At 49.2% G+C, this 15268-nt stretch overlaps 1 protein-coding gene across 1 annotated transcript in view; it reads right to left on the reverse strand.

Moving 5' to 3' along the window:
* NT5E (5'-nucleotidase ecto) overlaps window positions 1–15268 on the reverse strand; it is a 46120-nt gene that overhangs the window by 2842 nt on the left and 28010 nt on the right. Inside the window, exons 4-8 of the mRNA XM_007195910.3 lie at window positions 7339–7536; window positions 6233–6387; window positions 4472–4577; window positions 3529–3678; window positions 2007–2207 (exon numbers count right to left, since the gene is read on the reverse strand). Of these exons, the coding sequence (XP_007195972.2) occupies window positions 2007–2207; window positions 3529–3678; window positions 4472–4577; window positions 6233–6387; window positions 7339–7536 (810 nt within the window). The remainder of the gene's footprint in view (window positions 1–2006; window positions 2208–3528; window positions 3679–4471; window positions 4578–6232; window positions 6388–7338; window positions 7537–15268) is intronic.

Below are 15268 nucleotides of genomic sequence, written 5' to 3' on the forward strand. Positions count from 1 at the left end.
AAATGTAAATTTGTGCAGCCACTATGGAAAATAGTAGGAGGCTCCTCAAGACATTAAAAATAGAACTACCATATGATCCAGCAATTCCGCTCCTGGGTATTTATCTAAAGAAAATGAGAATAGTAATTTGAAAAGATAAGATATATGCCTCCCCCGCCATGTTCATTGCAGCATTATTTACAATAGCCAAGATAAGGAAATGAGTGTCCATCAGTGGAAGAATGGATAAAGAAGATGTGATATATATATATACATACACACACACACACACACACACACACACACACACAATGGAATACTCTTCAGCCATAAAAAAAATGGCCTCTTGCCATTTGTAACAACATGGATGGACCTTGAGGACATTATGCTAAGTGAAATAATTCAGACAGAGAAAGAGGAATACCATATGATCTCATTTATGTGGAATTCAACAATAAAAGCAAGCTCAGATACAGAGAACGGACTGGTGGTTGCCAGAGGTGGGGGGAGTCAGGGGTGGGTGAGGATGCAAAATGGGTGAAAGGGGTCAAAAGTTACTACAAACTTCCAGTTATAAAAAAAATAAGTCCTGGGGATGTAATGTACAGTATAGTGAATATAGTTACTAATACTGTATTGCATATTTGAAAGATGCTACGAGAGTAGATCTTAAAAATCCTTATTACAAGAAAAAAAATTTTTTTTTTGTAATTATGTGAAGTGACAGATGTTAACTAGACTTATTGTGGTGAGCATTTCGCAATGTATACAAATGTCAAATCATTATGTTGTACACCTGAAACTAATATAATGTTATATGTCAATTATACCTCAATAAAAACAATATATTACTATCAATATAATACTTAAAAAAGAACTCTTCTCTCTGCAGTGGTTCTCACCCCGGGGTGTACATTAGAATCACTGGAAGAGACTTTTGCCCCACCCAAGTAAATCAGAATCTCTTAAAAGTTGGGACCAGTGCATTGGTATTTAATTTAAAATGCTCCCCAAGTGATTCTAATGAATAGCCAGGGTTGAGAAGCCTTAGGGCCAAGGCTTCCTCAGCCTTCTTCTATGTAAGGTCCTTCTCTCCAACACCCATCAGACTGGTCTTGGGTGATGCACAGTCATCAACTTCTTTGTTTCATGCAGGGCTCGAGAGGACACCTTTTAAGCCTGCCTTTCCATTTCCTATCACGGGATGGGTGGAAGTGCCTGGCGCCTTTCCTCCCAGGAAGGGCTGTCTCCTTTGCCCTGGATCTGTCCTTCACCCTCCTTGGGATACACAGCGAAAATGGCAGTCCCCTATGATAAGGCTGAAGAGGAACCTGGCTGAGCTCCTTGCTGGAGACAGATGCAGGGAAGCTGTGCATGTGTCTTGTAAACACACTAGTTTCTGCCCTGGAGAACAGGAAGGGGTAGTGTATAGGCAGTGGACTCTATGCATAGGGGGTGGTTCTCAGTTGGATTTTTAAAAATGAGCAGGGGGTATAATGACCCTCACTGCTGCTGGAAATATCACCTAGGGTCAAGTGTGGTGGTTCCTATAAGTTGCTCCAACCCACTGTGCAGAACGGGGCAGGGGACATATCCCATCCACGCCTACCTGACCTGTTTACACTTAAAGCTTCTTCAAGAAAATTTAGATGATTTAATATGGTTTCCCACATCCAGCCTAAAGTTCTAGCAGTGTGGTTTTTCTATAAGTGCCACACTGATTGATATTTCACAATTTAAATAGCTGCTTATATGTACTTAAAAGAGTTTTAAAACACTTTTTATGTAAAAATGTTTTTCCCTGGGCTTGGGTGGATGGGTTACGTGTGCTGGGGAGAGGCAGGGCAATATTCCCCCAGGCTGTGCTGCTGTTTCCCAACAAACAAAGCAGGAAGTAGTCGGCAATGTGGGGAGGGATCTAGATTTCTGGCTTTGCTGTCCGAGCTTCATGCATAGCTCCCGTCTTGGGACCAGTTCTGTTCTCGGGGACCTCTGGGTTAGGGAGGGGAGGAGACACTTGTGCTCACCAGAGTCATGTTTTAACACTTCGTCCTTTATCATCCGGAATCCATCCCCACCGTTGGCAAGGAAGCTCGGGAGGATCACCTTGTACACCTCATCCATCCTGAGGGGCTCGTAACTGGGCACGCGACACTGGGTGCAGAGAACCTCTAATCTGACCACTCTGTCCCCAGGGTTTCGGGAAAGATCGTACACCACGTGAATTCCTAGAAAAGAAATGAGGCTGTATGTTTTCACTGGATCCAAAGGGAAATTTCTGTTTTCTAAGAAAGGGCCAAATCTGGAATTGGGGCACTGGGCTTAGTTTTCGTTTAGTTTGAGCTTGAGTGATATTTCAGCAAGAGAGCTGAGGGTGACATTGCAGCTACCCTATCTGGTTAGGTTCATCCTTGAGTCCTTCTGGGAGGTCTGAGAACCCCCGGGGAGGAAAACTGGCTTTGGCCCAGAGTGGGTGAGAGGTGACTCTGCAGGGAGAAAACAGACCTTTTTAAAATCCTGAGTTAATTGGTCCAGCAGCTTGGTTCAGTGGCTCTGGAAAATGAGGAACAGATGACAGGCACAGAACCTTGTACCATCTTGATGACTAAGAGATGTTAATAATTTGGGCTTGGGTGACTTTCACAAAACATACGACTACCCAGCACTGTGCTGGGGCACTAGTGCCCCAGTGTTCCCTCCACTCTGTCCTGGAAAACACAGAATATCTGGGCTACGCCACAGGCAGCAGCCTGGACCCCACCACCCTCTGCAGCCCCTCGATCCCAGCAGCGGAGTGCTCTGCAGAGGGAAGACTTCACAAAGCAATCACAGCCCTCAGGTGCGGCCCACTATCTACAGGCCAGAATGTGGTGTCAGAGTCAAACAAGATTATTCATGTTAATTTAAAGTTGAATTCATTGGCCTGTGGACTTAATTATTGGCGAAAGCATTTCAGAAGTCCTTGACAATTTGGGAAGCATTTGTTTTCCTTCCATTTTCACTGCAATCCATGAGATAAGCAGGCACATTTTCTCACCGTGCTCCGAGAGGCTGAGGGCTTGCCCCAGGTCCCGCTGGAACCAGTCAAGTTCCTAGGTCTTGTCCAGGCTGCCCCGCCCAGAAATCATCCTTGTTAATACTTATCGAACACTGCATTCCTTTGAACTTCTGTATGGTTCCAGGCAATCACCAGGCAATAGAACAGAAAAGGTTTTGTTTTTTCTGTTTTTTACGAAGAATAGTGAATGTTTAAGCAACTAAGATTTTAATAGAAACTAGATCTCAAGGCGGCTGACCTGCTTAGAGTTTGGGGGGCCAGCTCCTGCAGAGAAGATCATCCGATGTCCGAATCAGACTTGGCAAACAGTGCTCATTTTCGGGGCCTTGGGGCTTTGACCCTGACCTACTCCAGTGGTCTGGCCATTGAAAGACTATATGCGTTGGTGTTGGGTGTGCGAAAACCCGAACAGGCCTGACCAGGAGGTCCTGGTAAGGGGGGAGCTAAGCCAACCAGCAGGAAAGCCCACCTCACCTTGCAAGGTGACTTACCGCCCACCTGCAGGAACTCCCCCGTGGACTGGCCATAGCGGTACACGCTGTGCTCGAAGGCCTTCTTCAGGGTGGAGCCTTTTAATTGGACCAGGTCAAAGGTGCCTCCAAAGGGCAGCACAGCAGCCAGGGTCTCCCAGGTAATCGTGCCTGAGGGTAGTCACAGATGAGGCAAGAAGGAAAACGGCTGGAGAGCTAGCACACCCCACGACCGGTGTCCTTTAGGACTGGCGGAGCAGGGGAAGGAGGCACGGGGCACAGGGAGGCTCTGAGGACAGCACAGCTGCGTCTAAGTGTTCCTGACACTTAGGGGGAAAATGGAATCAAGAGGCCTCTGGCCGTGCCCTCCACCACTGAGGCTGACGGTTTTTGACAGCATTATCAGGGAAGACTACAACAGTGTCTTGAATATCTGTCTGGTGGGTTTGTTTTACCATATGCTATAATCCTGGATACCTGTAAATGCGCTAAAGGAATTTATCCAGCTGTTTCTTCCCAGCACCTAAGATGGGCAATTGTTTTTTTTTTTGGCCATGCCTCATGTCATGTGGGCTCTTAGTTCCTTGACCAGGGATGGAACCCGTGCCCCCTGCAGGGGAAGCACGGAGTCCTAACCACTGGACCGCCAGGGAAGTCCCAAGATTGGCAATTTTGTCCTCCCCTTTCCAGATATCAAGGTGGAGGCCGTCACTATTTTGCATACACCAGCAACAATTTGCGTTTTGCTGTGTGAATCAGAAGTTTAGCTAAACCTTGGTGCCAGTAAGGCTAGCTGCTCCCTCTGTGAGCAAATGCATCCAAGAACACACAAGCCTGTGTGCGCCCTTCAGGTGGGGCACTGACTCGAGTGACCGAAGGGCCTGGCACGGTGCGGAGGGGGGGGTCTTGGGGGACTGGTCAGACAGAGAGCACGCTGAGCTGAGGCCGGGGGCCGGGAGCATACCGTTGTTCCGCTCGTCAATGGGCGACCGGATGCCACCTCCGTTTAAAATGCACATGGACACGTGGTTCCAGGACATCTCATCCGGGTGTCTCAGGTTGTTGTTAATCTGCAACAGCAGCATGAATATACACTCATTATTCTGGGTCCTCCTCCTTAGGATCAGTTCCTGGAACTTGGTTAGCTGTACCGGGCAAATAAAGCTGCTGCTCTCCTGCTCCTGTGTGCCCAGAGCTTTCTCAAGTGTAATTCATCAGAATTGCATCAGAGAAGCAAACCTAAGATACTGTGGCCAGTCCCAGGTCAGACTCTGAGTAGCCAGTAGCTCTGAGCCCCTCTCCTAAGACCCCTGCACCCGCCAGGCCAGGGGCCCTTAGCAAAGCCAGCACTTGAAGGAGGAGGAAGGGGCTTCTGTGCAGACTGACCCACGGGGCTGCTCCCCCCGGGGCCTCCTCCAGGGCAGGACCCACATTTGCTCCTGAGGGCGGAGCCCAAAAGCCTTTCAACTCCAGACCTCAGGCCACAAAGGACCCTGGCATCCATGTCTAGGTCCCTAGCCAGTTCCCAAGTTGGCAATTTTGGAGACAGAGAGACGGGGGAAGCCCCTGAAACGGGGGAGAGTCAGTTTCATTCTTCCTTTTCTTTTACAAAACATCATGTTTAGTTACAAGAAATAAAATGAATTACATTCTCATTTGAAAAAATATGATGGTGGAGGAGGTGAGGGAGACACAGGGCCACAGGGCGGCTATTGGGGCAGCACAGCTGCAGTGTTCCTGACGCTTAGGGGGAGAAGGGGGCTCATTCTCTCTCTGTTAGGTAAGCCCTGCTAGAGCCTGGGGTGTTTCCTTCCAGCCCTGCCTCTGCACATTCACACTCCGGCTTCTCTTTAGCTACTTGTCTCGCGCTGACCGTGCGATGCTGAGGAGCCAGCACTTGCCCCACCTTGGAAAGCGTGAGTGTCGTCATTTACTTGGCAGACATTTATTGAGTGTGGCTGCATCCCAGGTACCCGGCACCCGGCACCGAGCTGAGCCCAGACAAAGGAACGGCCTCCTGGGTGCCCCTGGGCGTGGTGAGTCTCAGCTGGAGACCTCGGCTCGGCACGGCCCTCCCGGGGCGCTGCCCGCAGACGGGTGGACAGAGGGGTGTTTTTGGTGTGGGATCTTGCTCCAACATGGGACTTATTATTCTTGTGATGACTGCTTTGCTTGTGAAGGTGGTTCACACAAGGCCGAGTTCTCTGGGGCCAAGAGGACACAGATCAGTGAAACACACTCTGGCCTAGTTAGGGCCAGGCAGATGCATTTTATTCTATGTCTACTTCTCGGGAGGAGCAGAGTTTGTGGATTCAGGTCATCTTACAAAAGGAAAGCAACATCCAGTATTCAGACGCCTAAGATGAGCACCTTGAAATAAAGGCTTCTGTCCTTTTTTTTTTTTTTTTTTTGGCTGCGCTGCGCAGCATGCAGAACTCACTTGACCAGGGATCGAACCCTCACCCCCTGCAGCGGAAGCATGGAATCTTAACCACCGGACCGCCAGAGAAGTCCAAGGCTGCCGTTCTTATAAAGCAATAAAGGGATGGCCCACTGGTCTGGTTCGGGCACCTTCCCAAGGTACTCAGTGTGATTACATGCCAAGCTTTTGTCTGGGCACTAATTTTTAAAAGTCCTCAATTCTGTAACTATCAGGTTGTCCGTCCTCGCATCCTCCCTTCCTCCCTCCCTAGGCACGGGCCCTGCTCTCCTGCGGACCGCTCACCACGGCATCACAAATCAGGTTGCCCATGTTGCATTCTCGAAAGCGGCATGACTGAGTGGTACCATCCAGATAGACAATTGTTTTCCCCAGTTCCTGGGACGAGTAATTATCTAATTTTATCCGCCATTTGTTAATGTCTGCTTTTATGCTCGGATCTAGAAGAAAACAAACAAATCAGCCTGCAGTTAAAGCCTAAATGGTGGAGAGAGGCTCAAACGTCATTCAGCTCACCTGGCGTGAGTATACAGTTCTTTACCGTATTTGTGTACATTTTGATTTTGACTGGGAAATTTCCTTAGGAACCTCTATTCCGTTTCCTGGGAGTAAGACCCAGCTTGGATCTTAAAGACATGCCAAGTAAACCAGCATCAATCAACTCGTCACATCTGAATGAGTGTCTGCTGGCCCACCGGGGAGGGCATTAGTGGTGGGGAGACAATGAGAGGCCCAAGGGCTGGTATAAAGGGCTGAGACGTCCGGCTACAGGGTCCCGGCCCCTCCCTCTGGCTGTCGGGAGCTCTGGCTCTCCAGGGCCCCTGGTCACCCGTCCTTCCCTGTCTGATCACGGTAAGCAGGAAAGGGCAGGCGAGAGAGAGAAGCACAGGAAGGTGTTCATGTACACTGTATGAAATGCATGACGTGAAATGTATTTTCATTTTGATTCCCAGCTCAAAAAGTAAGAAAGACACACATGCATTTGATGACCTGAAGCCCATGGAGACTGGGCCGCTTGCCCAGGCACACTGCTCCTGGTGGTGGGGCTGGGTGGAGCCCCGCTCACCCAGCCTGAACCCCTTTGCCCCAACAATCAGCTCTCCTCTGGACATGGGCCGAGAGTGGCTCTCCTGCGCCAGGGTGAAGCTGGAAAAGACACGAGAGGCAGCGACACAGTGTCTGATGCTGAGAGGGCTTGGGGCTTTTGCAATTCGTGTGTGTTTTAAATCTCCTTATCCATGAAGAGGGTAGAGTAAACTCAAGGGAGAAGCTCAGGTCTTCAAAAACATTGTCCTGAAACATTAACCAAAAAAAAAAGGAAAAAAAAAAGAAAAAAAAATCCAGCCACCAAATCTTTGCATTGGTGGATCACTGCCCTGAATTTCACATACCTTCCAGAATGCTGCTGTTGAGAAGGATGGGATTTCCATGTGAAGTGATGACATTTCCTTTTTCATCAAACTCAACCTTCAAATAGCCTAGGTATTTGCCAAAAGCATAGGCCTGGACCACGGGAACCTGCCGTCCGTCATCAGATGTGACTATGAATGGGTACTGCCCCTCTGGCACCTCTTTGGAAGGTGGAGTGCCTGCAATGAAAGATCCAGAGTTGATCAAGTAGGCCCTTGTTCACTGACGGCCGGGAGCTTGCAGGCCGCCGGCCAGGTGACTGCGAATTCTGAACTGACGATTTGCCAGCTGCTGCTCTACACAGCTGGTCTTTCAGAGCCCGGCTTGGGCATCTGTCCCTGTTTCCGAATGCCCTTTTGGCACGTGAATCCTTCCATTCTCAACCCAGCAGGGGTTGCTAAGCTCTTGCTAAGTCCTGGGCACCGTGCCTGGTGCTATGTGGCATACAAAGATGCGACACTGCGAAGACTGTCCCGCCTCCATCCTGACCCCGGCGCCAATCTCACCAGCCAGGTGGAGCAACCAAGCCACTTCACTTCACTGTGCTTCAGTTTCCCCATCTGTAAAATGGGCAAAATTAACGGGTTATTGCTGCCATCCTGGGCTTGGCAGTGCCAATTTCAAAGCTCTCGGTGGCGGACTCTTGTGGCTACTGAGTCCTCCCTGGTGGCGGAGTCCTTCTGTGTGGGGGGAACGTGTCGCAGTCCCCGGTTTGTCGCTCCGGTGGTGTTGGGGCTCTGCGACGTGCAGAGGGGTGCTCTGGGTGAGAGTGGCGGGGGGGGGATGGCGGGTGCACAGGCAGGCTGTGGGCAGTGCTGACTCCTGAGATCCAGTGTCTCACTGTGACCTCTAGAAAGGGTCCGCTCTTCACTGGGCCCAGAAAACCCCATACAATCATGCAAATCAAGCGGTTCAAATCTTCGTGTTCACTTTAAGGACACTCCTGAAACTGCCCAGGCCAAAAGCCACCAAGCATCTGAAGGATGTCACTTTACAGAAGCAATGTGTACCATTCCATCATTTCAATGGTGGAGTTGGTAGGTGCGCCCAGGCCAAACAGTGGGGCCGGACGCAGGGTCGGTGGCCCCCAAAAGGTGCTGAATTGTTACTGCACATGCTCAAAAATGCAGAGGGTAATGCTGAACTTAAGGGCTTAGATGTAGATTCTCTGGTCATTGAGCACATTCAAGTGAACAAAGCCCCCAAGATGCAATGCAGGATTTACAGAGCTTGTGGTCGGATCAACACGAGCTCTCCCTGCCACATTGAGATGATCCTTAGTGAAAAAGAACAGACCGTTACTAAACCAGAAGAGAAGGTTGCACAGAAGAAGAAGATACCCCAGAAAAAACTGAAGAAACAAAAACTTACTTCCCGGGAATAAATGCTGCAAAAAAAAAAAAAAAAAAAAAAAATGCAAATAAAAGTAAAAAAGAAAAAAAAAAAGGGCAAAATAACAATTCCTATTTCACAGGAATGTTGAGAGGATTAAACATTTAAACTTTCTTGCTGGGACTTCCCTGGTGGTCCAGTGGCTAAGACTCCGTGCTCCCAATGCAGAGGGCCCGGGTCTGATCCCTGGGTCAAGGAACTAGATCTCACGTGCCACAACTAAGTGTTCGCATGTCACAACTGAAGATCCTGTATGCCGCAACTAAGAACCGGCACAGCCAAATTAAAACAAAACAAAACAAACTCTCTTGTAGAGTGCCTGGCACATAACAGATACTCAATAAATGTGTATTTCTTTCCCCCATGAGGGAATGGCAACCTCTAGAAACCCTAGACACACACTCCAGAGCTTAGACTCTTTCATGGAAGATCAGCAGAAATGACAAGAAATTAACACAACATTGTAAGTCAACTATACTCAATAAAAAATAGAATGACAAAAGGCCGTCCTTAGGTTTTGTTGCTGAATTCTGTGTCCCCTCGGGTGCCTTGAGGAAGAGCCACATTCACCAGGGCGGCCGACCGGCACACACACCGCCCGCCCCAGCCAGACTGCAGACCTGCTGGGTTCTGCTGAGCTCTGTCTCAAAGGGGAGCCCTGGCAAGAGCCTGGGAGCCACTTATCTCAAAGGGGAGCCAGAGGCTGAGACCCACCCCAGCACGGCCTCCCGGACACACGCCGTGTGAGGGTGGGAGCCCGGCACTCGGAGCATGAGCCCTGGGCTCTGATCACCTGGCACGTTCCAGTTCTGCAGCTGCACCCCTCCTATGGGTGCCCTGTACTTCCTGTCTCACCTCCAGCGAGAGCGGGATCTCATCTGGGCTGTTCTGAGTCAGAAACTATAGAACAGATACCCTTGACCCACTACTATTTCTATCACCTCCCTCTGCACACCCACTACCAGCGCTTCCTATTAGATGTTCACTGAGAGCCCGGGGAACTTCAGCTTGTGTTGGTTCCTCGTTGGACCAGTTATGAGAGTCAGCCAGGAGCCAGCCCCGGGCTAGATCTCATTTAATCCTCCAGGCATCCCACGAGGCAGCTCCTATTATTATCCCCACACTGTAGACCGGAAGACCAGTTGTCACAGGCATGTGTCCATGGTCACGCAGCTGGTATGTGAAGGAGGGCGGGTTGAAAAGCAGGGCTGTGAGGCACCGGAGCTTATGTTCTCTCCACCACCCAACACAGCCTACGACGTGCTGTTCTCAGAGAGCCTGCAAGAGCTGGTTTCCAAAGGGCACTCACCAAAGCAGGTGCAAGCCCAGGGGCTGCACCTTTGTGCCCCAAGCTGTGTCTGGGCTTCCCTTTTCACTGAAGACATTATGTTGTACACCTGGGTTTATGAAAAACCCAGTCCTGCCTTGCTCCTGAGCCGAAAGCAGCCCCTTTAGCTCAGTAACCACAGAGCAGAAGTGCTGCAAATACCAACATTTCACCAGCAGGAAATATTCATGGCTGTGGCCAATCTTAATTTCCCATTGTCTTGCTTCCTCTGGATAAAGAAGAAAGCCTTGGAATTTTATTTTTACAAAAGCATGGACTTGAGATCCAGTGCAGGCTGTGTCCCATCTCCATTTGCACAGGCTTACGGGTGGCCGGCAGATGGTGGCTGTGACTGTCATAGATGGTCTGATGCATTGCAGAGTAGCATTCCGTTTTGTGGTGGTCCTTCTTGGACAAACTTGGAGCCTGGCCTTTACTTCAGGGGACGGGGATGTGGCAGCCCCCTCACCTTCTCAGCTGGGCACGGTTAGGCAAGGTGGTTCCTCCTCTGAGCCCAGAGAAGCCTGGCAACGTGCAGTTCCCACTATGTCCACAAGGTGGCGCACAACACCTCATCCAGGAGGAACAGGCCCTACATCTGTTTCAGAAAGGGGTCTGGCAGATTCCTGGAAATCCAAGAGAAGGGCAAGCCTGACTTTTTTAGCCTTTATTTTTTCTGCCTTCCATGAATATATCTGAGTTTAAACAGAACATAAAAATTCGGAATCTAACTATGGGGTCAGATGCCTCATCAGATCAGCTTGCTCTTTACAAATAGGAGCTACCAACCCCAGCTCCTGTAGGGCAGGGGACTTTCTCCAGTGCTGAAAGGCCTTGATATGCCATTTGTTAGAACAAAAGATGTGTCATGTTCATCTCGGATGGACTTAATCGGGGACACGGAGGACGTTTCCCACGTGGCTGAGGCAATAGCCAGTGTAGTTTGGCTCCAGTCTGCGTTCCCCACGGCTGGGCCCTCTCTGCTTCCCGTCCACTCGGCAACCCCAGAAAACCACTGGCAGAGAAAGCAATCCAGGGCTTCAGAGTTCCCACAGCACTCTATTCAGCCACGGAGGCTCACGCCCCAGATCGCCTCTCCACACACAGAGCCACATATCTGTCTTTAGAAACGCAGCCTGTCCTCTTGGCAGGAGGAGCCAGGAGCTGTGGGCTGACATTTAGAGCTGGTAACTGGGCATTCCCTAGAACAGCGAGGGTGTCTGAGGGAACCGAACAGCAGCCCCTCAGGAATGCGGGCGATCCCAGCACAGGCCCGGGCAAGTGCCTGCCCCGCTGATACGGAGCAGGGCCCTGTGGGACTCCTGGGCACAAGACTCCTGGCTTGGCACCTGGCAAACAAACGCTGTACTTTCCTTCACTACAACCTGGTGTCAGAGGATTGGCTTTTCGGCATGCAGGGTGAGCAGACCTGTGCTCCGTTGGATAGCAACACTACAATTTTTGACGTGAACATCATAGCCTATCAGACCTACATGATGTGGCCCAGCTTCATCTAGACCCTCCACCCTGCACTTCAGCAATCTTAGTTTCTCCCATTCCTAGACCACACCCGCCTCCAGAGTCATGAATATAGAGTAAGACCTGGAACCAGAGGCCCACAGGCAAATTATTTACATCTTTTTGCTTCAGTGTATTCATCTATAAAAGGAGAAAATAACAATACCTGCCTTAGAGGTTGTTTCGAGAATTAAAGAAGTTAATGCAGCACATGAAGCCTGACTCAGGTAAATGCTCAGTAAAGGTTAGCGATAATTATTTACCAAGTTACCTCCTGGACGTCTTTCTGATCTTAGCCAAACGTCAGTTCCTCAGGAGAACACTCTCTGATGATTCCCCAGACGTGGTCAGGCCCTCCTATACCTGCTCTCCCAGCATTGTGGACTTCTTCCTTCACAGCATGCTTTGTAATTACATATAATATGATTGATTTCTTTGCATACTTAAAAAAAAATCTGATCAGCATCAGGATCCCTTTCAAGCCAGTAAGTTCCATGAGGGCAGAGGTTGCTGTTTCTCTGGGGCTGGCCCAGCACATAGTAGGTGGTCAATAAATGTTGAATGACTGATTTTAAGTGGTTTAGCCAACAGTTTTCCAGAGATCAGACAAGATTTACATGCCCTTCCTGTGGAGGAATCCATAGGTCAAGAGGAGTCATGCCCCATCCCCAACTCCCCTCCATTCAATTTCCTCAACTAATGAGCTGGGTGGGGCTCATAAAGCTGAATGACCTGCTTGTCGAGAGAATAGGTTTTGGTGCCAGCTCCCTTTTAATCTGGTTTCACAACCTTGGGAGAGACTTTTAACTCCTGGGACCTAAATTTATTTCCTGTACTTGTAAAACAAGAGATTTGATAGTGTTTGACACCAAAAGTGGTTTAATTTTTTTTTTTTTTTAAGTTATGAGCATCTTTCACATGCAGGAAGTCTTGTGGCATTGCAAGCCATGAAGTAGGCTGGCCAAGATGCCCTTTTCCCCCCGGGCAGTCAGGCCAGCCGCTGTCAAAAGGTGTTCCGCAACCAGAGGGGTGAGTCACTGTCTCCTCAGCCATCTCTGTACCCGACCCTGATACATAGGCTGTCATGTCTCTTCCAGGGAACTCAAGGGGCCACTGACATTCTCCATATTGGGACTGTGTTCCTCTGTTTTGTACACGCTTTGATATACTGCCCACATTCTGGCTCTTGGACATTCAGTGATGACCGGAAGGTCTAAAAGTGATGATGTATCTTCAAGTGGTACCCAGAGTGGGCACAAACTCTCATGAAGTCCAATCCGGGTTGTCTGCCTGTACCGGGTCCTGACTGGCTGGGGTAAATAAGAGACCCCGGCAGGGTGGGAACGGGTTCACACACATTTCCCTCACTCAACAAACACCTCCAAGCTCCAACAAGTGCCCAGGGTGTGGGACTCCACCGTCCCGTGGAGCCAGGCCTGAGGGCTTCGCTTCCTCTTTGTGAGGCCTGGAGAGGCCACTCAATGGGGAAAGAGCAGGGGATGGAGTGATACCCCCGCTGTCCATCACCCTCTTTTCTTCACGGAGGATCTAAGCCAGGGTGACTATCCTTCCAGACACCAGACTTCCCATTCGCTTTTTACATTATAGAACATGGTTTTATATAAAAATTAAAAACAAAATCATAACAATGCAGCCATCCTCTGGCTCCGTCACTATGGCCTGTTAAAACGCAAAGTCCAAAGGAACGGACTGGAGAGAGAGAGACTGATTTTCATCTTAACACGCTTTGTAGTTCCATTTGAAATTAAAAAGGAGGTCCACAGGACCATGAATTGATGTAAACCTGATATTTTTTTTTAGGGAAAATCAGCATTTAGCTGGACAGGGCATTCCAGAGTGGTTCTGTACCCTGGGAAATGCTAGGTGTTTGTATTCAGTGCGGGTCTGAGCTGCTGATTTCCACAAAGCATTAGCTTCGGCCACAGTGGTGAGCACACGATGCACAATTCAAATGGGCTTATCTCAGAACCTGCAGGACTTCTGGTGGGGAAGCCCGAAGCTCTGCTTCACAACATGACAGACGATTTGTAAATTTCCTTTCACGTGAGACGTCAAAACTGACAACCGTATGAGTTTCTAGGCTTGGGGGAAATTAATAAACTGAGGACAAGAGATCTGAGTGAGGCAGAGCCAGGCTGCTTGGGACAAAGCACCGCACTCCCGGTTTCTTACCTTTTAAAGGTAAGAAGATACATTTGGTCATTTGTGTATTTCGCTCAGATTCTCAAACTGAGTCTACACCTCTCCTTTTTAAAAAATTTAACACATATATTTATAAGAGTTCAAGTTGTGAAAGTAACCAGATCAGGCCCAAGGTGGAGCCACTCGTGCTAAGATTCCCATCAGCAAACCAGAACTCAACTGCGCTTCTGCGTGGCTCTCCCAGAACAGGCAGGCCCAGTGCTCCCAGCCCCTCAGGCCCGAGCCGCACAGGCTCCAAGACCTCCGTCTGCTCCACAGAAGGGAAGTTAACCGTCAGCAATGCCCAGGGCGACTTCCTCGTTCCTGCTCCCTTTGGTCTCTAAGACCCTCTGGCCTCCTATAGCTCTTCCGAGCCCCCTTTTCTCTGCCAGATGGGACGCTGCTGCACCCATGAATTGCCGAATAGAAGCCTACCGATCAGTAAGTTGTCTGTGGAAAATTTTCTTTTAACAAACTTTAGGATTAATGGTTCAGTTTCTAGGGTTTAGAGAGGTTAAAAAAATTTTTTATCAAAGTAAAACTAGCATGACAATATTTGGCAAATGGAGAAGAAAAATTTAATTGCAGTCCCACCCCGCCATGGCAATAACCAATATAATTTCTGTGAATTAAAAAAAATATATATGTATGAAGAGAACAGACTTGTGGTTGCCAAGGGGGAGGGAGGGTGTGTGAGGCAAGGATTGGGAGTTTGGGATTAGCAGATGCAAACTAGTATATATAGAATAGATAAACAACGAGGTCCTACTGTAGAGCACAGGGAACTATATTCAATATCTTGTGATACACCAAAATGGAAAAGAATATAAAAAAGAGTGTAGATATATGTATAACTGAACCACTTTGCTGTACAGCAGAAATTAACACAACATTGTACATCAAGTATACTTCAATTAAAAAAAATATATGTAGGGCTTCCCTAGCGGCGCAGTAGTTAAGAATCCACCTGCCAATGCAGGGGACACAGGTTCGAGCCCTGGTCCGGGAAGATCCCACATGCCGTGGGGCAACTAAGCCCGTGTGCCACAACTACTGAGCCTGCGCTCTAGAGCCCGCGAGCCACAAATACTGAGCCCACATGCCACAACTACTGAAGCCCACGCGCCTAGAGCCCATGCTCCACAACAAGAGAAGCCACCGCAATGAGAAGCCTGCGTACCACAACGAAGAGTAGCCCCCGCTCGCTGCAACTAAAGAAAGCCCGGGCGCAGCAACGAAGACCCAACGCAGCCATTAATAAACAAACAAACAAACAAATAAATAAAATATGTATGCATGGATAGCAAAGAGGGGGAAACGGGTGGCAGAATCCATTCTAGGGAGAAAATCATTTTCTGTCTAGTAAACACCTGTGAGAGGACCAGGGTCCGCCAGCCTTTCCTAATGACGGTCTTGGGTCCCCACTCCTCTCCTCCTCCCCTGGGGGAGGTGAGGCAGACCTGCCTGGAAGG

The sequence above is a fragment of the Balaenoptera acutorostrata genome, chromosome 14 (assembly GCF_949987535.1).
Source record: "Balaenoptera acutorostrata chromosome 14, mBalAcu1.1, whole genome shotgun sequence".
In the NCBI taxonomy this organism is placed as follows: domain Eukaryota; kingdom Metazoa; phylum Chordata; class Mammalia; order Artiodactyla; family Balaenopteridae; genus Balaenoptera; species Balaenoptera acutorostrata.